The sequence below is a fragment of the Scomber japonicus genome, chromosome 3, assembly GCF_027409825.1.
Source record: "Scomber japonicus isolate fScoJap1 chromosome 3, fScoJap1.pri, whole genome shotgun sequence".
NCBI classification, from domain to species: Eukaryota; Metazoa; Chordata; class Actinopteri; order Scombriformes; family Scombridae; genus Scomber; species Scomber japonicus.
In genome coordinates this window covers 39,605,954-39,625,333 of record NC_070580.1, presented here as the reverse complement: position 1 = coordinate 39,625,333, position 19,380 = coordinate 39,605,954, and the positions used below count along the sequence as shown (strand labels likewise).

The 19,380-nt window shown below is 51.8% G+C and overlaps 1 protein-coding gene across 3 annotated transcripts; it reads right to left on the bottom strand.

Annotated features, from left to right (window-relative positions):
• Window positions 1–1,617: 1,617 nt before the first annotated feature.
• On the bottom strand, window positions 1,618–17,481 carry ctsa (cathepsin A). Of its 3 annotated transcripts, none has more exons than XM_053315695.1 (15): window positions 17,416–17,481; window positions 16,741–16,925; window positions 16,110–16,221; window positions 15,805–15,855; window positions 15,609–15,695; window positions 15,279–15,434; window positions 14,667–14,843; window positions 12,566–12,657; window positions 11,443–11,521; window positions 11,188–11,336; window positions 6,290–6,365; window positions 6,066–6,155; window positions 1,923–2,024; window positions 1,759–1,839; window positions 1,618–1,669 (listed from the first exon to the last, which is right to left on the bottom strand). In XM_053315695.1, exons 2-15 carry the CDS (start codon window positions 16,923–16,925, stop codon window positions 1,667–1,669), a joined length of 1,440 nt encoding a protein of 479 aa, XP_053171670.1. In that variant the 5' UTR covers window positions 17,416–17,481; the 3' UTR covers window positions 1,618–1,666. The 3 variants fall into 3 exon arrangements, with proteins under 3 accessions (XP_053171670.1, XP_053171671.1, XP_053171669.1); XM_053315696.1 differs by having other exon boundaries at window positions 17,432–17,462; XM_053315694.1 differs by lacking the exon at window positions 1,618–1,669 and having other exon boundaries at window positions 1,719–1,839.
• Between the last annotated feature and the right edge of the window lie 1,899 nt (window positions 17,482–19,380).

Below are 19,380 nucleotides of genomic sequence, written 5' to 3'. Positions count from 1 at the left end.
GGGGTTGGGGGTATGGGGCTGGGGGCATGGGCTGGGGGCATGGGGTTGGGGGTATGGGGCTGGGGGCATGGGCTGGGGGCATGGGGTTGGGGGTATGGGGCCATGGGGCTGGGGGCATGGGGGTATGGGGCTGGGGGCATGGGGGTATGGGCATGGGGCTGGGGGCATGGGGGTATGGGGCTGGGGGCATGGGCTGGGGGCATGGGGTTGGGGGCATGGGGGCATGGGGCTGGGGGCTGGGGGCATGGGGCTGGGGGCTGGGGCTGGGGGTATGGGGCCATGGGGCTGGGGGCTGGGGGCATGGGGCTGGGGGCTGGGGCTGGGGGCATGGGGCTGGGGGCATGGGGGTATGGGGCTGGGGGCATGGGCTGGGGGCATGGGGGTATGGGGCTGGGGGCATGGGGGTATGGGGGTATGGGGTTGGGGGCATGGGGGCATGGGGGTATGGGGCTGGGGGCATGGGGGCTACCAGCCCGTGGCACTGCTGAGGTGTTATGGAAGCCCAAGTTGCTTCGATAGTGGCCTTCAGCTCGTCTGCGTTGCTGGGTCTCCTCCTCTTCCTCTCCTCCTCTTCCTCTCCTCTCCTCCTCTTCCTCCTCTCCCCCTCTTCCTCTCCTCTCTTCCTCCTCTCCTCCTCTTCCTCCTCTCCCCCTCTTCCTCCAGACTCTGAGACTTGATTTCCAAATTAAATGTAAAATTTACTTTCATCTGAAAAGAGGACCCTCCAGCAGAACCGACCCTCCAGCAGAACCGACCCTTAGTCCCCCCCGCTCCGACCCTCCAGCAGAACCGACCCTTAGTCCCCCCCGCTCCGACCCTCCAGCAGAACCGACCCTTAGTCCCCCCCGCTCCGACCCTCCAGCAGAACCGACCCTTAGTCCCCCGCTCCGACCCTCCAGCAGAACCGACCCTTAGTCCCCCCCGCTCCGACCCTCCAGCAGAACCGACCCTTAGTCCCCCCCGCTCCGACCCTCCAGCAGAACCGACCCTTAGTCCCCCGCTCCGACCCTCCAGCAGAACCGACCCTTAGTCCCCCCCGCTCCGACCCTCCAGCAGAACCGACCCTTAGTCCCCCCCGCTCCGACCCTCCAGCAGAACCGACCCTTAGTCCCCCGCTCCGACCCTCCAGCAGAACCGACCCTTAGTCCCCCCCGCTCCGACCCTCCAGCAGAACCGACCCTTAGTCCCCCGCTCCGACCCTCAGCTGTTCCATCAGGGTTCTATTATAGAACCCTGATGGAACAGCTGAGATGTTTTAACTTGTTTTATTATCTTTGACTTCAGTCTGAACTTTGCTGCAGTAAAGACTCAGCACGTTAGAACCTTAGAACCTTAGAACCGTAGAACCCTGTTTGTTGTTCTGTGATTAATAATATTCGTGTTTCCATGACAACAGACTCAAATCATCTTTTCTTAAAAACTTTATTTTTTCCCTTTAAGCAGCTTCACATTAATCCACCAATCAGAGGACAGACAGTGCTCGTTTCCATGGAAACCACGGAGTCAGCTCAGAGGTGCAACATGATTGGCCAAGACTGAAACATTTCAGCTCTGCTGATTGGCTGGCAGTGAAAAATCAATTAAATCAAAGTAAAGCGGGTGTGGGGGGGGGGGGGGGGGGGGGTTAGAGGTCAAGGGTCAGAGGTCAGTGGGGGGGGGTCAGAGGTCAAGGGTCAGAGGTCAGTGGGGGGGGTCCAGAGGTCAGTCGTCGGGGGGGGGGGGGGTCAGTCGTCAGTGGGGGGGGGGGCGGGGGGGTCAGTAGGGCTGTTTCTTGATGAATCTGGAGAACATGGCGAACGCAGCGATTGGTTTATCTGATGGAACCATGTGACCTGAACCCTGTAGGAGAACAGAGGTCAAAGGTCAGCAAACATCATGATGTCACAGCGTGATGATGTCACAGCGTGATGATGAGGTCATACCTTCACAGTGAGGAAGGCAATGTTGTTAAACTCTTTAACGAATCCTCCGACCTGCCGACCGTCCTCATCGTCATAGAGCCACGGACGCCTCTGCACCTCCACCTGACGGTTACACCAGAGAGACACGGTTACACCAGAGACACGGTTACACAGTTACACCAGAGAGACACGGTTACACAGTTACACCAGAGACACGGTTACACAGTTACACCAGAGACACGGTGACACAGTTACACCAGAGACACAGTTACACCAGAGACACAGTTACACCAGAGACACGGTTACACCAGAGACACGGTTACACAGTTACACCAGAGACACAGTTACACCAGAGACACGGTTACACAGTTACACCAGAGACACGGTGACACAGTTACACCAGAGACACAGTTACACCAGAGACACAGTTACACCAGAGACACGGTTACACAGTTACACCAGAGACACAGTTACACCAGAGACACCAGAGACACGGTGACACAGTTACACCAGAGACACAGTTACACCAGAGACACAGTTACACCAGAGACACAGTTACACCAGAGACACGGTTACACAGTTACACCAGAGACACGGTGACACAGTTACACCAGAGACACAGTTACACCAGAGACACAGTTACACCAGAGACACCAGAGACACGGTGACACAGTTACACCAGAGACACAGTTACACCAAAGACACAGTTACACCAGAGACACGTCTCTGAAAGGAAACGTGTCATAAAGTGGTGTCACCACGTGACCATGTGACATTTACCTGTTCCTCATCATCACAGCAGTAAAGCTTCATGTTTCACAGTTTTCAAATCAGCTGATTAACGTTCATCACATTCAGGTAAGAACCGATGCGGTTCTCCGGGTTCTCCGTCTGTTCTCACCTGTTCCTAACCCCTGTTCCCCACCTGTTCTCCGTCTGTTCTCACCTGTTCCTAACCCCTGTTCCCCACCTGTTCTCCGTCTGTTCTCACCTGTTCCTAACCCCTGTTCCCCACCTGTTCTCCATCTGTTCTCACCTGTTCCTAACCCCTGTTCCCCACCTGTTCTCCGTCTGTTCTCACCTGTTCCTAACCCCTGTTCCCCACCTGTTCTCCGTCTGTTCTCACCTGTTCCTAACCCCTGTTCCCCACCTGTTCTCCGTCTGTTCTCACCTGTTCCTAACCCCTGTTCCCCACCTGTTCTCCGTCTGTTCTCACCTGTTCCTAACCCCTGTTCCCCACCTGTTCTCCGTCTGTTCTCACCTGTTCCCCACCTGTTCTCCGTCTGTTCTCACCTGTTCCTAACCCCTGTTCCCCACCTGTTCTCCGTCTGTTCTCACCTGTTCCTAACCCCTGTTCCCCACCTGTTCTCCGTCTGTTCTCACCTGTTCCTAACCCCTGTTCCCCACCTGTTCTCCGTCTGTTCTCACCTGTTCCTAACCCCTGTTCCCCACCTGTTCTCCGTCTGTTCTCACCTGTTCCTAACCCCTGTTCCCCACCTGTTCTCCGTCTGTTCTCACCTGTTCCTAACCCCTGTTCCCCACCTGTTCTCCGTCTGTTCTCACCTGTTCCCCACCTGTTCTCCGTCTGTTCTCACCTGTTCCTAACCCCTGTTCCCCACCTGTTCTCCGTCTGTTCTCACCTGTTCCTAACCCCTGTTCCCCACCTGTTCTCCGTCTGTTCTCCGTCTGTTCCTAACCCCTGTTCCCCACCTGTTCTCCGTCTGTTCTCACCTGTTCCTAACCCCTGTTCCCCACCTGTTCTCCGTCTGTTCTCACCTGTTCCTAACCCCTGTTCCCCACCTGTTCTCCGTCTGTTCTCACCTGTTCCTAACCCCTGTTCCCCACCTGTTCTCCGTCTGTTCTCACCTGTTCCTAACCCCTGTTCCCCACCTGTTCTCCGTCTGTTCTCACCTGTTCCCCACCTGTTCCCCACCTGTTCTCCGTCTGTTCTCACCTGTTCCCCACCTGTTCTCCGTCTGTTCTCACCTGTTCCTAACCCCTGTTCCCCACCTGTTCTCCGTCTGTTCTCACCTGTTCCTAACCCCTGTTCCCCACCTGTTCTCCGTCTGTTCTCACCTGTTCCTAACCCCTGTTCCCCACCTGTTCTCCGTCTGTTCTCACCTGTTCCTAACCCCTGTTCCCCACCTGTTCTCCGTCTGTTCTCACCTGTTCCCCACCTGTTCTCCGTCTGTTCTCACCTGTTCCTAACCCCTGTTCCCCACCTGTTCTCCGTCTGTTCTCACCTGTTCCTAACCCCTGTTCCCCACCTGTTCTCCGTCTGTTCTCACCTGTTCCTAACCCCTGTTCCCCACCTGTTCTCCGTCTGTTCTCACCTGTTCCTAACCCCTGTTCCCCACCTGTTCTCCGTCTGTTCTCACCTGTTCCTAACCCCTGTTCTCACCTGTTCCTAACCCCTGTTCCCCACCTGTTCTCCGTCTGTTCTCACCTGTTCCTAACCCCTGTTCCCCACCTGTTCTCCGTCTGTTCTCACCTGTTCCTAACCCCTGTTCCCCACCTGTTCTCCGTCTGTTCTCACCTGTTCCTAACCCCTGTTCCCCACCTGTTCTCCGTCTGTTCTCACCTGTTCCCCACCTGTTCTCCGTCTGTTCTCACCTGTTCCTAACCCCTGTTCCCCACCTGTTCTCCGTCTGTTCTCACCTGTTCCTAACCCCTGTTCCCCACCTGTTCTCCGTCTGTTCTCACCTGTTCCTAACCCCTGTTCCCCACCTGTTCTCCGTCTGTTCTCACCTGTTCCTAACCCCTGTTCCCCACCTGTTCTCCGTCTGTTCTCACCTGTTCCTAACCCCTGTTCCCCACCTGTTCTCCGTCTGTTCTCACCTGTTCCTAACCCCTGTTCCCCACTTGTTCTCCGTCTGTTCTCACCTGTTCCTAACCCCTGTTCCCCACCTGTTCTCCGTCTGTTCTCACCTGTTCCTAACCCCTGTTCCCCACCTGTTCTCCATCTGTTCTCACCTGTTCCTAACCCCTGTTCCCCACCTGTTCTCCGTCTGTTCTCACCTGTTCCCCACCTGTTCCCCACCTGTTCTCCGTCTGTTCTCACCTGTTCCCCACCTGTTCCCCACCTGTTCTCCGTCTGTTCTCACCTGTTCCTAACCCCTGTTCCCCACCTGTTCTCCGTCTGTTCTCACCTGTTCCTAACCCCTGTTCCCCACCTGTTCTCCGTCTGTTCTCACCTGTTCCTAACCCCTGTTCCCCACCTGTTCTCCGTCTGTTCTCACCTGTTCCTAACCCCTGTTCCCCACCTGTTCTCCGTCTGTTCTCACCTGTTCCTAACCCCTGTTCCCCACCTGTTCTCCGTCTGTTCTCACCTGTTCCTAACCCCTGTTCCCCACCTGTTCTCCGTCTGTTCTCACCTGTTCCTAACCCCTGTTCCCCACCTGTTCTCCGTCTGTTCTCACCTGTTCTCCGTCTGTTCTCACCTGTTCCTAACCCCTGTTCCCCACCTGTTCTCCGTCTGTTCTCACCTGTTCCTAACCCCTGTTCCCCACCTGTTCTCCGTCTGTTCTCACCTGTTCCTAACCCCTGTTCCCCACCTGTTCTCCGTCTGTTCTCACCTGTTCCTAACCCCTGTTCCCCACCTGTTCTCCATCTGTTCTCACCTGTTCCTAACCCCTGTTCCCCACCTGTTCTCCGTCTGTTCTCACCTGTTCCCCACCTGTTCCCCACCTGTTCTCCGTCTGTTCTCACCTGTTCCCCACCTGTTCCCCACCTGTTCTCCGTCTGTTCTCACCTGTTCCCCACCTGTTCTCCGTCTGTTCTCACCTGTTCCTAACCCCTGTTCCCCACCTGTTCTCCGTCTGTTCTCACCTGTTCCTAACCCCTGTTCCCCACCTGTTCTCCGTCTGTTCTCACCTGTTCCTAACCCCTGTTCCCCACCTGTTCTCCGTCTGTTCTCACCTGTTCCTAACCCCTGTTCCCCACCTGTTCTCCGTCTGTTCTCACCTGTTCCTAACCCCTGTTCCCCACCTGTTCTCCGTCTGTTCTCACCTGTTCTCCGTCTGTTCTCACCTGTTCCTAACCCCTGTTCCCCACCTGTTCTCCGTCTGTTCTCACCTGTTCCTAACCCCTGTTCCCCACCTGTTCTCCGTCTGTTCTCACCTGTTCCTAACCCCTGTTCCCCACCTGTTCTCCGTCTGTTCTCACCTGCTGCTGCAGAGACTCCACAAACCACTCGTCCCCCATGAAGTTACAGGCCATGTCCACGTCCCCGTTATAGACCAGGACCCGGTACTTCTGCAGAGAACCGAGAACCGAGAACAGAGAACCGAGAACAGAGAACAGAGAACGGTCCGCTGATGAGTTACGGCTCAATGTTTTACGGTGAAGACCTTTAGAACCTTTAGAACCTTTAGAACCGTGGAACCGACCAGAGCAGCGAGCAGCTTCAGGTACTGCTTCCTCACGTCCATGTAGAGCCGGCCGTAGTTCAGGTTCACCTCAGAGCTGCAACACAGGTCAGAGGTCAGAGGTCAGAGGGCCAGGTGTGTGTAGTGTGTACAGGTGTGTGTGTAGTGTGTAGTGTGTACAGGTGTGTGTAGTGTGTACAGGTGTGTGTGTAGTGTGTAGTGTGTAGAGGTGTGTGTAGTGTGTACAGGTGTGTAGTGTGTGGTGTGTACAGGTGTGTGTAGTGTGTGTAGGTGTGTGTGTGTAGTGTGTAGTGTGTGGTGTGTGTGTGTGTAGTGTGTGTGTAGTGTGTACAGGTGTGTGTAGTGTGTGTGTGTAGTGTGTAGTGTGTGTAGTGTGTGTGTGTACAGGTGTGTGTAGTGTGTGTGTGTGTAGTGTGTGTAGTGTGTAGTGTGTGTAGTGTGTACAGGTGTGTGTAGTGTGTAGTGTGTGTGTAGTGTGTGTAGTGTGTGTGTGTGTAGTGTGTGTAGTGTGTAGTGTGTGTAGTGTGTACAGGTGTGTGTAGTGTGTAGTGTGTGTGTGTGTGTGTGTACAGGTGTGTGTAGTGTGTGTGTGTGTGTAGTGTACAGGTGTGTGTAGTGTGTGTAGTGTGTAGTGTGTGTAGTGTGTAGTGTGTAGTGTGTAGAGGTGTGTGTAGTGTGTAGTGTGTAGTGTGTAGTGTGTGTAGTGTGTAGTGTGTGTAGTAGTGTGTAGTGTGTAGTGTGTGTAGTGTGTAGTGTGTAGTGTGTAGTGTGTAGTGTGTGTGTGTAGTGTGTGTAGTGTGTAGTGTGTAGTGTGTGTAGTGTGTGTAGTGTGTAGTGTGTAGTGTGTAGTGTGTAGTGTGTAGTGTGTGTGTGTAGTGTGTAGTGTGTGTGTGTAGTGTGTAGTGTGTAGTGTGTGTAGTGTGTAGTGTGTAGTGTGTAGTGTGTAGTGTGTAGTGTGTAGTGTGTAGTGTGTGTGTGTAGTGTGTAGTGTGTAGTGTGTGTAGTGTGTAGTGTGTAGTGTGTGTGTGTAGTGTGTGTAGTGTGTAGTGTGTGTAGTGTGTGTAGTGTGTGTAGGGGTGTGTGTGTGTGTGTGTAGTGTGTAGTGTGTAGTGTGTGTAGGTGTGTGTGTGTGTGTGTGTGTGTAGTGTGTAGTGTGTAGTGTGTAGTGTGTAGTGTGTAGTGTGTGTGTGTAGTGTGTGTGTGTGTAGTGTGTAGTGTGTAGTGTGTGTAGTGTGTAGTGTGTAGTGTGTGTAGTGTGTAGTGTGTGTAGTGTGTAGTGTGTGTAGTGTGTAGTGTGTAGTGTGTGTAGTGTGTAGTGTGTAGTGTGTAGTGTGTGTAGTGTGTAGTGTGTAGTGTGTAGTGTGTGTAGTGTGTAGTGTGTAGTGTGTAGTGTGTGTAGTGTGTAGTGTGTAGTGTGTGTAGTGTGTGTAGTGTGTAGTGTGTGTAGTGTGTGTAGTGTGTAGTGTGTGTGTAGTGTGTAGTGTGTAGTGTGTGTGTGTGTAGTGTGTAGTGTGTAGAGTGTAGTGTGTGTAGTGTGTAGTGTGTGTAGTGTGTAGTGTGTGTAGTGTGTAGTGTGTAGTGTGTGTAGTGTGTAGTGTGTAGTGTGTAGTGTGTAGTGTGTGTAGTGTGTAGTGTGTGTAGTGTGTGTAGTGTGTAGTGTGTGTAGTGTGTAGTGTGTGTAGTGTGTGTAGTGTGTGTGTGTGTGTAGTGTGTGTAGTGTGTGTAGGTGTGTGTGTGTGTGTGTGTAGTGTGTGTAGTGTGTGTAGTGTGTAGTGTGTGTGTGTGTGTGTAGTGTGTGGTGTGTAGTGTGTGTAGTGTGTAGTGTGTAGTGTGTGTGTGTGTGTGTAGTGTGTAGTGTGTAGTGTGTGTGTGTGTGTGTAGTGTGTAGTGTGTGTAGGTGTGTGTGTAGTGTGTAGTGTGTGTAGTGTGTAGTGTGTGTGTGTAGTGTGTAGTGTGTGTAGTGTGTGTAGTGTGTAGTGTGTGTGTGTGTGTGTAGTGTGTGGTGTGTAGTGTGTGTAGTGTGTAGTGTGTAGTGTGGTGTGTGTAGTGTGTAGTGTGGTGTGTGTAGTGTGGTGTGTAGTGTGTAGTGTGTGTAGTGTGTGTAGGTGTGTGTGTAGTGTGTAGTGTGTGTAGTGTGTAGTGTGTGTGTGTGTGTGTAGTGTGTGGTGTGTAGTGTGTGTAGTGTGTAGTGTGTAGTGTGGTGTGTGTAGTGTAGTGTGTAGTGTGTAGTGTGTGTAGTGTGTGTAGGTGTGTGTGTAGTGTGTAGTGTGTGTAGTGTGTAGTGTGTGTGTGTGTGTAGTGTGTGGTGTGTAGTGTGTGTAGTGTGTAGTGTGTAGTGTGGTGTGTGTAGTGTGTAGTGTGGTGTGTGTAGTGTGTAGTGTGGTGTGTGTAGTGTGGTGTGTAGTGTGTAGTGTGTAGTGTGTGTAGTGTGTGTAGTGTGTGTAGTGTGTGTAGGTGTGTGTGTAGTGTGTAGTGTGTGTAGTGTGTAGTGTGTGGTGTGTAGTGTGTGTAGTGTGTAGTGTGTAGTGTGTAGTGTGTAGTGTGTAGTGTGGTGTGTGTAGTGTGGTGTGTAGTGTGTAGTGTGTAGTGTGTGTAGTGTGTGTAGTGTGTGTAGTGTGTGTAGTGTGTGTGTAGTGTGTGTAGTGTGTAGTGTGTGTGTAGTGTGTAGTGTGTGTAGTGTGTAGTGTGTAGTGTGTGTGTAGTGTGTAGTGTGTGTAGTGTGTAGTGTGTAGTGTGTGTAGTGTGTAGTGTGTAGTGTGTGTAGTGTGTGTAGTGTGTGTAGTGTGTAGTGTGTGTGTAGTGTGTGTAGTGTGTAGTGTGTGTAGTGTGTGTAGTGTGTGTAGTGTGTAGTGTGTGTGTAGTGTGTAGTGTGTAGTGTGTGTAGTGTGTAGTGTGTGTAGTGTGTGTAGTGTGTGTAGTGTGTAGTGTGTAGTGTGTGTGTAGTGTGTGTAGTGTGTAGTGTGTGTGTAGTGTGTAGTGTGTAGTGTGTGTAGTGTGTAGTGTGTAGTGTGTGTGTAGTGTGTAGTGTGTGTAGTGTGTAGTGTGTAGTGTGTAGTGTGGTGTGTGTAGTGTGGTGTGTAGTGTGTAGTGTGTAGTGTGTGTAGTGTGTGTAGTGTGTGTAGTGTGTGTAGTGTGTAGTGTGTAGTGTGTGTAGTGTGTGTGTAGTGTGTGTAGTGTGTAGTGTGTGTAGTGTGTGTGTAGTGTGTAGTGTGTAGTGTGTGTGTAGTGTGTAGTGTGTGTAGTGTGTAGTGTGTAGTGTGTAGTGTGTGTGTAGTGTGTGTAGTGTGTAGTGTGTAGTGTGTAGTGTGTAGTGTGTAGTGTGTGTGTGTAGTGTGTAGTGTGTAGTGTGTAGTGTGTGTAGTGTGTGTAGTGTGTAGTGTGTAGTGTGTGTAGTGTGTGTAGGTGTGTGGTGTGTAGTGTGTGTGTGTAGTGTGTAGTGTGTGTAGTGTGTGTGTAGTGTGTAGTGTGTGTAGTGTGTGTAGTGTGTGTAGTGTGTAGTGTGTGTGTGTAGTGTGTGGTGTGTAGTGTGTGTAGTGTGTAGTGTGTGTAGTGTGTGTGTGTAGTGTGTAGTGTGTAGTGTGTAGGTGTGTGTGTGTGTGTGTAGTGTGTAGTGTGTGTGTGTGTAGTGTGTAGTGTGTGTGTGTAGTGTGTAGTGTGTAGTGTGTGTAGGTGTGTGGTGTGTAGTGTGTGTGTGTAGTGTGTAGTGTGTGTAGTGTGTGTGTAGTGTGTAGTGTGTGTAGTGTGTGTAGTGTGTGTAGTGTGTAGTGTGTGTGTGTAGTGTGTGGTGTGTAGTGTGTGTAGTGTGTAGTGTGTGTAGTGTGTGTGTGTAGTGTGTAGTGTGTAGTGTGTAGGTGTGTGTGTGTGTGTGTAGTGTGTGTGTGTGTAGTGTGTAGTGTGTGTGTGTAGTGTGTAGTGTGTAGTGTGTAGTGTGTGTAGTGTGTGTAGTGTGTGTAGTGTGTAGTGTGTGTAGTGTGTAGTGTGTGTAGTGTGTGTAGTGTGTGTAGTGTGTGTAGTGTGTGTAGTGTGTAGTGTGTGTAGTGTGTGTGTGTAGTGTGTAGTGTGTAGTGTGTAGGTGTGTGTGTGTGTGTGTAGTGTGTAGTGTGTGTAGTGTGTAGTGTGTAGTGTGTGTAGTGTGTAGTGTGTGTAGTGTGTAGTGTGTGTGTAGTGTGTAGTGTGTAGTGTGTAGTGTGTGTAGTGTGTGTAGTGTGTGTAGGTGTGTGGTGTGTAGTGTGTGTGTGTAGTGTGTAGTGTGTGTAGTGTGTGTGTAGTGTGTAGTGTGTGTAGTGTGTGTAGTGTGTGTAGTGTGTAGTGTGTGTGTGTAGTGTGTGGTGTGTAGTGTGTGTAGTGTGTAGTGTGTAGGTGTGTGTGTGTGTGTGTAGTGTGTAGTGTGTGTAGTGTGTAGTGTGTAGTGTGTGTAGTGTGTAGTGTGTGTAGTGTGTAGTGTGTGTGTAGTGTGTAGTGTGTAGTGTGTAGTGTGTGTGTAGTGTGTAGTGTGTAGTGTGTGTGTAGTGTGTGTAGTGTGTAGTGTGTAGTGTGTAGTGTGTGTGTAGTGTGTAGTGTGTAGTGTGTGTGTAGTGTGTGTGTAGTGTGTAGTGTGTAGTGTGTGTAGGTGTGTAGTGTGTGTAGTGTGTGTAGTGTGTAGTGTGTGTAGTGTGTAGTGTGTGTAGTGTGTGTAGTGTGTAGTGTGTAGTGTGTGTAGTGTGTGTAGTGTGTAGTGTGTGTAGGTGTGTAGTGTGTGTAGTGTGTGTAGGTGTGTAGTGTGTGTAGGTGTGTAGTGTGTGTAGTGTGTGTAGTGTGTAGTGTGTGTAGTGTGTAGTGTGTGTAGTGTGTGTAGTGTGTAGTGTGTAGTGTGTGTAGTGTGTGTAGTGTGTAGTGTGTAGTGTGTGTAGGTGTGTTACCTGCAGATGACCCAGTCCAGAGCTTTGGGGCTGATGTGCAGAGCGGCTCTGACGTACGCGTTGTTCAGGTAAAGGGAGGAGGGGGTGGAGTTAGTGCAGGGGGGGTCCAGACGCACCGACAGGTGGAGAGACGCCAGGCTCTGTAACTTCTACACACACACACACACACACACACACACACACACACACACACACACAGAGTCAGAGGAACACCTGTCCTCAGGTGAGTGATGTCATCAGCTGGGTTCTACAGACCTGCTTCCAGAGCTTCGTCCACGGATGGTTGATGAAGGAGTTTCCCAGATCTCTGATCACCAGCTCACCTGCCTGGAGACTGAGGACAACAGGAAGTCAACACCTGTCCACAGCTGGGACAACAGGAAGTCAACACCTGTCCACAGCTGGGACAACAGGAAGTCAACACCTGACCACAGCTGAGGACAACAGGAAGTCAACACCTGACCACAGCTGAGGACAACAGGAAGTCAACACCTGACCACAGCTGAGGACAACAGGAAGTCAACACCTGACCACAGCTGGGACAACAGGAAGTCAACACCTGACCACAGCTGGGACAACAGGAAGTCAACACCTGACCACAGCTGAGGACAACAGGAAGTCAACACCTGTCCACAGCTGGGACAACAGGAAGTCAACACCTGACCACAGCTGGGACAACAGGAAGTCAACACCTGACCACAGCTGGGACAACAGGAAGTCAACACCTGTCCACAGCTGGGACAACAGGAAGTCAACACCTGTCCACAGCTGGGACAACAGGAAGTCAACACCTGTCCACAGCTGAGGACAACAGGAAGTCAACACCTGACCACAGCTGGGACAACAGGAAGTCAACACCTGTCCACAGCTGGGAAAACAGAAAGTCAACACCTGTCCACAGCTGGGACAACAGGAAGTCAACACCTGTCCACAGCTGGGACAACAGGAAGTCAACACCTGGGACAACAGGAAGTCAACACCTGTCCACAGCTGGGACAACAGGAAGTCAACACCTGTCCACAGCTGGGACAACAGGAAGTCAACACCTGTCCACAGCTGACGACAACAGGAAGTCAACACCTGACCACAGCTGGGACAACAGGAAGTCAACACCTGGGACAACAGGAAGTCAACACCTGGGACAACAGGAAGTCAACACCTGGGACAACAGGAAGTTAACACCTGTCCACAGCTGGGACAACAGGAAGTCAACACCTGGGACAACAGGAAGTCAACACCTGGGACAACAGGAAGTCAACACCTGTCCACAGCTGGGACAACAGGAAGTCAACACCTGGGACAACAGGAAGTCAACACCTGGGACAACAGGAAGTCAACACCTGTCCACAGCTGCAGCAGGTGAGTCATCACAGCTTACCTGAACCTCTGGTGGACTCCACCTGGACAGGAGGCGTACAGGTTGTACATGTTCAGTCCTGAACTGTAGACGATGTCCTGAACTTCAGACAGCTGCAGGAGACACAACATACTGGTCAGGACCTGAGGTAAACTGGTTCCAGTGGGTCAGGACCTGAGGTAAACTGGTTCCAGTGGGTCAGACTGGTCAGGGCCTGAGGTAAACTGGTTCCAGTGGGTCAGACTGGTCAGGACCTGAGGTAAACTGGTTCCAGTGGGTCAGACTGGTCAGGACCTGAGGTAAACTGGTTTCAGTGGGTCAGACTGGTCAGGGCCTGAGGTAAACTGGTTCCAGTGGGTCAGGACCTGAGGTAAACTGGTTTCAGTGGGTCAGACTGGTCAGGGCCTGAGGTAAACTGGTTCCAGTGGGTCAGGACCTGAGGTAAACTGGTTTCAGTGGGTCAGACTGGTCAGGGCCTGAGGTAAACTGGTTTCAGTGGGTCAGGGCCTGAGGTAAACTGGTTCCAGTGGGTCAGGACCTGAGGTAAACTGGTTCCAGTGGGTCAGGGCCTGAGGTAAACTGGTTCCAGTGGGTCAGGACCTGAGGTAAACTGGTTCCAGTGGGTCAGGGCCTGAGGTAAACTGGTTCCAGTGGGTCAGGGCCTGAGGTAAACTGGTTCCAGTGGGTCAGGGCCTGAGGTAAACTGGTTCCAGTGGGTCAGACTGGTCAGGGCCTGAGGTAAACTGGTTTCAGTGGGTCAGACTGGTCAGGGCCTGAGGTAAACTGGTTTCAGTGGGTCAGGACCTGAGGTAAACTGGTTTCAGTGGGTCAGACTGGTCAGGGCCTGAGGTAAACTGGTTCCAGTGGGTCAGGGCCTGAGGTAAACTGGTTCCACTGGGTCAGACTGGTCAGGGCCTGAGGTAAACTGGTTTCAGTGGGTCAGACTGGTCAGGACCTGAGGTAAACTGGTTTCAGTGGGTCAGACTGGTCAGGACCTGAGGTAAACTGGTTTCAGTGGGTCAGGACCTGAGGTAAACTGGTTCCAGTGGGTCAGGGCCTGAGGTAAACTGGTTTCAGTGGGTCAGACTGGTCAGGACCTGAGGTAAACTGGTTCCAGTGGGTCAGGGCCTGAGGTAAACTGGTTCCAGTGGGTCAGGACCTGAGGTAAACTGGTTCCAGTGGGTCAGACTGGTCAGGGCCTGAGGTAAACTGGTTCCAGTGGGTCAGACTGGTCAGGACCTGAGGTAAACTGGTTTCAGTGGGTCAGACTGGTCAGGACCTGAGGTAAACTGGTTCCAGTGGGTCAGACTGGTCAGGACCTGAGGTAAACTGGTTTCAGTGGGTCAGACTGGTCAGGGCCTGAGGTAAACTGGTTCCAGTGGGTCAGACTGGTCAGGGCCTGAGGTAAACTGGTTTCAGTGGGTCAGACTGGTCAGGGCCTGAGGTAAACTGGTTCCAGTGGGTCAGGACCTGAGGTAAACTGGTTTCAGTGGGTCAGACTGGTCAGGGCCTGAGGTAAACTGGTTTCAGTGGGTCAGGGCCTGAGGTAAACTGGTTCCAGTGGGTCAGGACCTGAGGTAAACTGGTTCCAGTGGGTCAGGGCCTGAGGTAAACTGGTTCCAGTGGGTCAGGACCTGAGGTAAACTGGTTCCAGTGGGTCAGGGCCTGAGGTAAACTGGTTCCAGTGGGTCAGACTGGTCAGGGCCTGAGGTAAACTGGTTTCAGTGGGTCAGACTGGTCAGGGCCTGAGGTAAACTGGTTTCAGTGGGTCAGGACCTGAGGTAAACTGGTTTCAGTGGGTCAGGGCCTGAGGTAAACTGGTTCCAGTGGGTCAGGGCCTGAGGTAAACTGGTTCCACTGGGTCAGACTGGTCAGGGCCTGAGGTAAACTGGTTTCAGTGGGTCAGACTGGTCAGGACCTGAGGTAAACTGGTTTCAGTGGGTCAGACTGGTCAGGACCTGAGGTAAACTGGTTTCAGTGGGTCAGGACCTGAGGTAAACTGGTTTCAGTGGGTCAGACTGGTCAGGACCTGAGGTAAACTGGTTTCAGTGGGTCAGACTGGTCAGGACCTGAGGTAAACTGGTTTCAGTGGGTCAGACTGGTTTCAGTGGGTGAGACTCACGGCGGTGGTGCAGTTGGGTTGGGGGTTGTTGTAGAAGTTGCAGGTTCCGTCGGAGCAGCAGAACGTCTGCAGCTGGGTCCACAGACGGCTCCCCAGCAGACCGTGATAGTAGGCGAAGAACACCAGAGAGTTATCGTTCATCTCGTAGCTGGACATCCCGTTACCCACGGCAACGCCCTGCAGACAGGTGACACAGGTGAGTACTAATAGTACTAATAGTGCAGTACTACTACTAGTACTGCAGTAATAGTAGTAGTAGTACTAGTACTGCAGTAATAGTGAGTAGTACCAGTACCTGCAGGTTGAGGGTGGGGTTAGGGTTAGTATTAGTAGTAGTACTAGTACTGCAGTAGTACTAGTAGTACTAGTACCTGCAGGTTGAGGGTGGGGTTAGGGTTAGTACTAGTAGTAGTACTGCAGTACTAGTAGTAGTAGTACTAGTAGTAGTACTAGTACCTGCAGGTTGAGGGTGGGGTTAGGGTTAGTACTAGTAGTAGTACTACTAGTAGTAGTACTGCAGTAGTATTAATAGTACTACTACTAGTAGTAGTACTACTAGTAGTAGTACTGCAGTAGTATTAGTAGTACTACTACTAGTAGTAGTACTAGTACCTGCAGGTTGAGGGTGGGGTCCTCCATCACCCTCTCCGCCAGCGTCGGGATGTAGATTCCTCCGTAACTTTCTCCCGTCAGGAAAAGTTGGTTCTTACTGAACTCTGGAAACAAGCGGAAGAACTCCTTCAGAGCCAGGAAGTTATTCATCGATACCTGCGAGAAAACACACCGTGAGCCAATCAGCAGCCGGCAGTGAACACCTGTGAGCCAATCAGCAGCCGGCAGTGAACACCTGTGAGCCAATCAGCAGCTGGCAGTGAACACCTGTGAGCCAATCAGCAGCCGGCAGTGAACACCTGTGAGCCAATCAGCAGCAGCGTTACTGACCTCGGTGTCGTTGGTGACGTAGTTCTGATCGTCTGAGTACGAGAATCCGACTCCTGCTGGAGACTCCAGGTACAGCACGTTGGCAATCTGTCCAGAAACAACCAATCAGAAGCTCAGACATGAACCATGTGATCAAACCACAGGAGTCACATGATGGCGTGACGATGACCTCACGGTGACCTCACGATGACCTCACCTGGTTCCAGGAGTACGGGTTGTACTGCAGCGTCACGCCGTCGTCCTGGATCTGAAACACATGACATCACACTGAGGCCGTGACATCACACTGAGGCCGTGACATCACACTGAGGCCGTGACATCACACTGAGGCCGTGACATCACACTGAGGCCGTGACATCACACTGAGGCTGTGACATCACACTGAGGCCGTGACATCACACTGAGGCCGTGACATCACACTGAGGCCGTGACATCACACTGAGGCCGTGACATCACACTGAGGCAGGTGGGTGTGCTCAGGTGGAGTCACAGGTAACCTACCAGGAAGGGTCCATGTTCAGTCAGCAGTCCGTCCAGAGAGCTGCAGCCTGGACCTCCGTTCAGCCACAGCACCACCGGGGCCGAGGACGGGTCCTTCTGGGACTCCACAAACCTGCACAGGTGAGTCAACAGGTGAGTCAACAGGTGAGTCAACAGGTGAGTCAACAGGTGAGTCAACAGGTGAGTCAACAGGTGAGGTGAAAGGTGAGTCAACAGGTGAAAGGTGAGGTGAAAGGTGAGGGTCAGGTGAGGGTCAGGTGAGGGTCAGGTGAGGTGAAAGGTGAAGGTCAGGTGAGGGTCAGGTGAGGGTCAGGTGAGGTGAAAGGTGAGTCAACAGGTGAGGTGAAAGGTGAGGGTCAGGTGAGGTGAAAGGTGAGTCAACAGGTGAGGTGAAAGGTGAGGGTCAGGTGAGGGTCAGGTGAGGTGAAAGGTGAGGGTCAGGTGAGGTGAAAGGTGAGGGTCAGGTGAGGTGAAAGGTGAGGTGAAAGGTGAGGGTCAGGTGAGGGTCAGGTGAGGTGACAGGTGAGGGTCAGGTGAGGTGAAAGGTGAGGGTCAGGTGAGGGTCAGGTGAGGGTCAGGTGAGGTGAAAGGTGAGGGTCAGGGGTCAGGGGTCAGGTGAGGGAACACTGACCAGTAGTGCAGGTGTTTCCCGTCGGCTACGCTCAGGTAACCGGAGTACTGTTTGAAGCTCGGCTGTTTCTGGAGTCCCGGCAGGTACGTGACCTCATCGCCCGCCGGCGCTGCGTCAGCCAATAGCAGAGAGGACAGGAAGTAACACAGCAACGCCACAGGAAGTGACATCATCAACACCTGCATCTGTAACCACAAAGGAAGTGACATCACACCACCTGTGTCTAGTGACGCTGCTTACAGTCCAACGATATGATTGGTTACTGAGCTGTGATGTCACAGAGGGGCGTGTCAGTTTAATTTATTAATAAATGTAAAACAGGAAATTAAAATTACTTCCTGTTAGCTCAGGCTAACACACCGGAAGTTAGAATTATTTACTTCCTTGTTCTTTTACCGCGCTTCCTTCGCTGCGGGGGGGGGGGGGGGGGGGGGGGGGCGCGATATAACATCGGAAGTAAGCGACGTTATTTATCATTAAAACTGTTAACACGTGAGGAGCTAACTGCTAACTGCTAACTCACTCACATACAAACAGACAGACACTCACACACATGTAAACACACTCACACACACGCACACTTAAACTCTCTCTCACACACACTCACACACACACACACACACACACAGAGACACACGCACACTTAAACTCTCTCTCTCTCTCTCACACACACACCGGACCGGGAGCTCACCTTGTTCTCCGTCTTGTTGCTGCCGACAATAAAGAATCACATCAGGTCATATGACCCTGCTGATCACATGACCACTCCTCCCGGCAGTCACATGACTAACCCCTCCTCCCCCCCCCCCCCCCCCACACACACACACACACACCAGGAAACGGATCAGCTGATCTGGACTCAGCTGTTTTATATATAACAGTAAATGTGAGTCTGATCATTGCTGCTTGTTTTTATTTTCAGGGTTCTTCGTTCCTCTCCTGCTCAGTGTGAGAACATGAGAACCCTTTAACACTCAGTATGAGAACATGAGAACCCTTTAACACTCAGTGTGAGAACATGAGAACCCTTTAACTCTCAGTATGAGAACATGAGAACACTTTAACACTCAGTGTGAGAACATGAGAACACTTTAACACTCAGTATGAGAACATGAGAACCCTTTAACACTCAGTGTGAGAACATGAGAACCCTTTAACTCTCAGTATGAGAACATGAGAACACTTTAACACTCAGTGTGAGAACATGAGAACCCTTTAACACTCAGTGTGAGAACATGAGAACACTTTAACACTCAGTATGAGAACATGAGAACCCTTTAACACTCAGTGTGAGAACATGAGAACCCTTTAACACTCAGTGTGAGAACATGAGAACCCTTTAACTCTCAGTATGAGAACATGAGAACACTTTAACACTCAGTGTGAGAACATGAGAACCCTTTAACACTCAGTGTGAGAACATGAGAACACTTTAACACTCAGTATGAGAACATGAGAACCCTTTAACACTCAGTGTGAGAACATGAGAACACTTTAACTCCTCTCAGTATTCACTACATCATGTCCAGCTGTGATGTGGGGTTAGGGTTCCAGCTGTGATGTAGGGTTAGGGTTCCAGCAGGGATGTGGGGTTAGGGTTCCAGCTGTGATGTAGGGTTAGGGTTCCAGCAGTGATGTGGGGTTAGGGTTCCAGCAGTGATGTGGGGTTAGGGTTCCAGCTGTGATGTGGGGTTAGGGTTCTAGCAGTGATGTGGGGTTAGGGTTCTAGCAGTGATGTGGGGTTAGGGTTCCAGCAGTGATGTGGGGTTAGGGTTCCAGCTGTGATGTGGGGTTAGGGTTCCAGCAGTGATGTGGGGTTAGGGTTCCAGCAGTGATGTGGGGTTAGGGTTCCAGCAGTGATGTGGGGTTAGGGTTCCAGCAGTGATGTGGGGTTAGGGTTCCAGCAGTGATGTGGGGTTAGGGTTCCAGCAGTGATGTGGGGTTAGGGTTCTAGCAGTGATGTGGGGTTAGGGTTCCAGCAGGGATGTGGGGTTAGGGTTCCAGCAGTGATGTGGGGTTAGGGTTCCAGCAGTGATGTGGGGTTAGGGTTCCAGCAGTGATGTGGGGTTAGGGTTCTAGCAGTGATGTGGGGTTAGGGTTCTAGCAGTGATGTGGGGTTAGGGTTCTAGCAGTGATGTGGGGTTAGGGTTCCAGCAGTGATGTGGGGTTAGGGTTCCAGCAGTGATGTGGGGTTAGGGTTCCAGCAGTGATGTGGGGTTAGGGTTCTAGCAGTGATGTGGGGTTAGGGTTCCAGCAGGGATGTGGGGTTAGGGTTCCAGCAGTGATGTGGGGTTAGGGTTCTAGCTGTGATGTGGAGTTAGGGTTCTAGCAGTGATGTGGGGTTAGGGTTCTAGCAGTGATGTGGGGTTAGGGTTCCAGCAGTGATGTGGGGTTAGGGTTCCAGCAGTGATGTGGGGTTAGGGTTCCAGCTGTGATGTGGGGTTAGGGTTCTAGCAGTGATGTGGGGTTAGGGTTCTAGCTGTGATGTGGGGTTAGGGTTCTAGCTGTGATGTGGAGTTAGGGTTCTAGCAGTGATGGGTTAGGGTTAGGGTTAGGGTTAGGGTTAGGGTTAGGATGTGGGGGTTAGGGTTCCAGCAGGGATGTGGGGTTAGGGTTCCAGCAGTGATGTGGGGTTAGGGT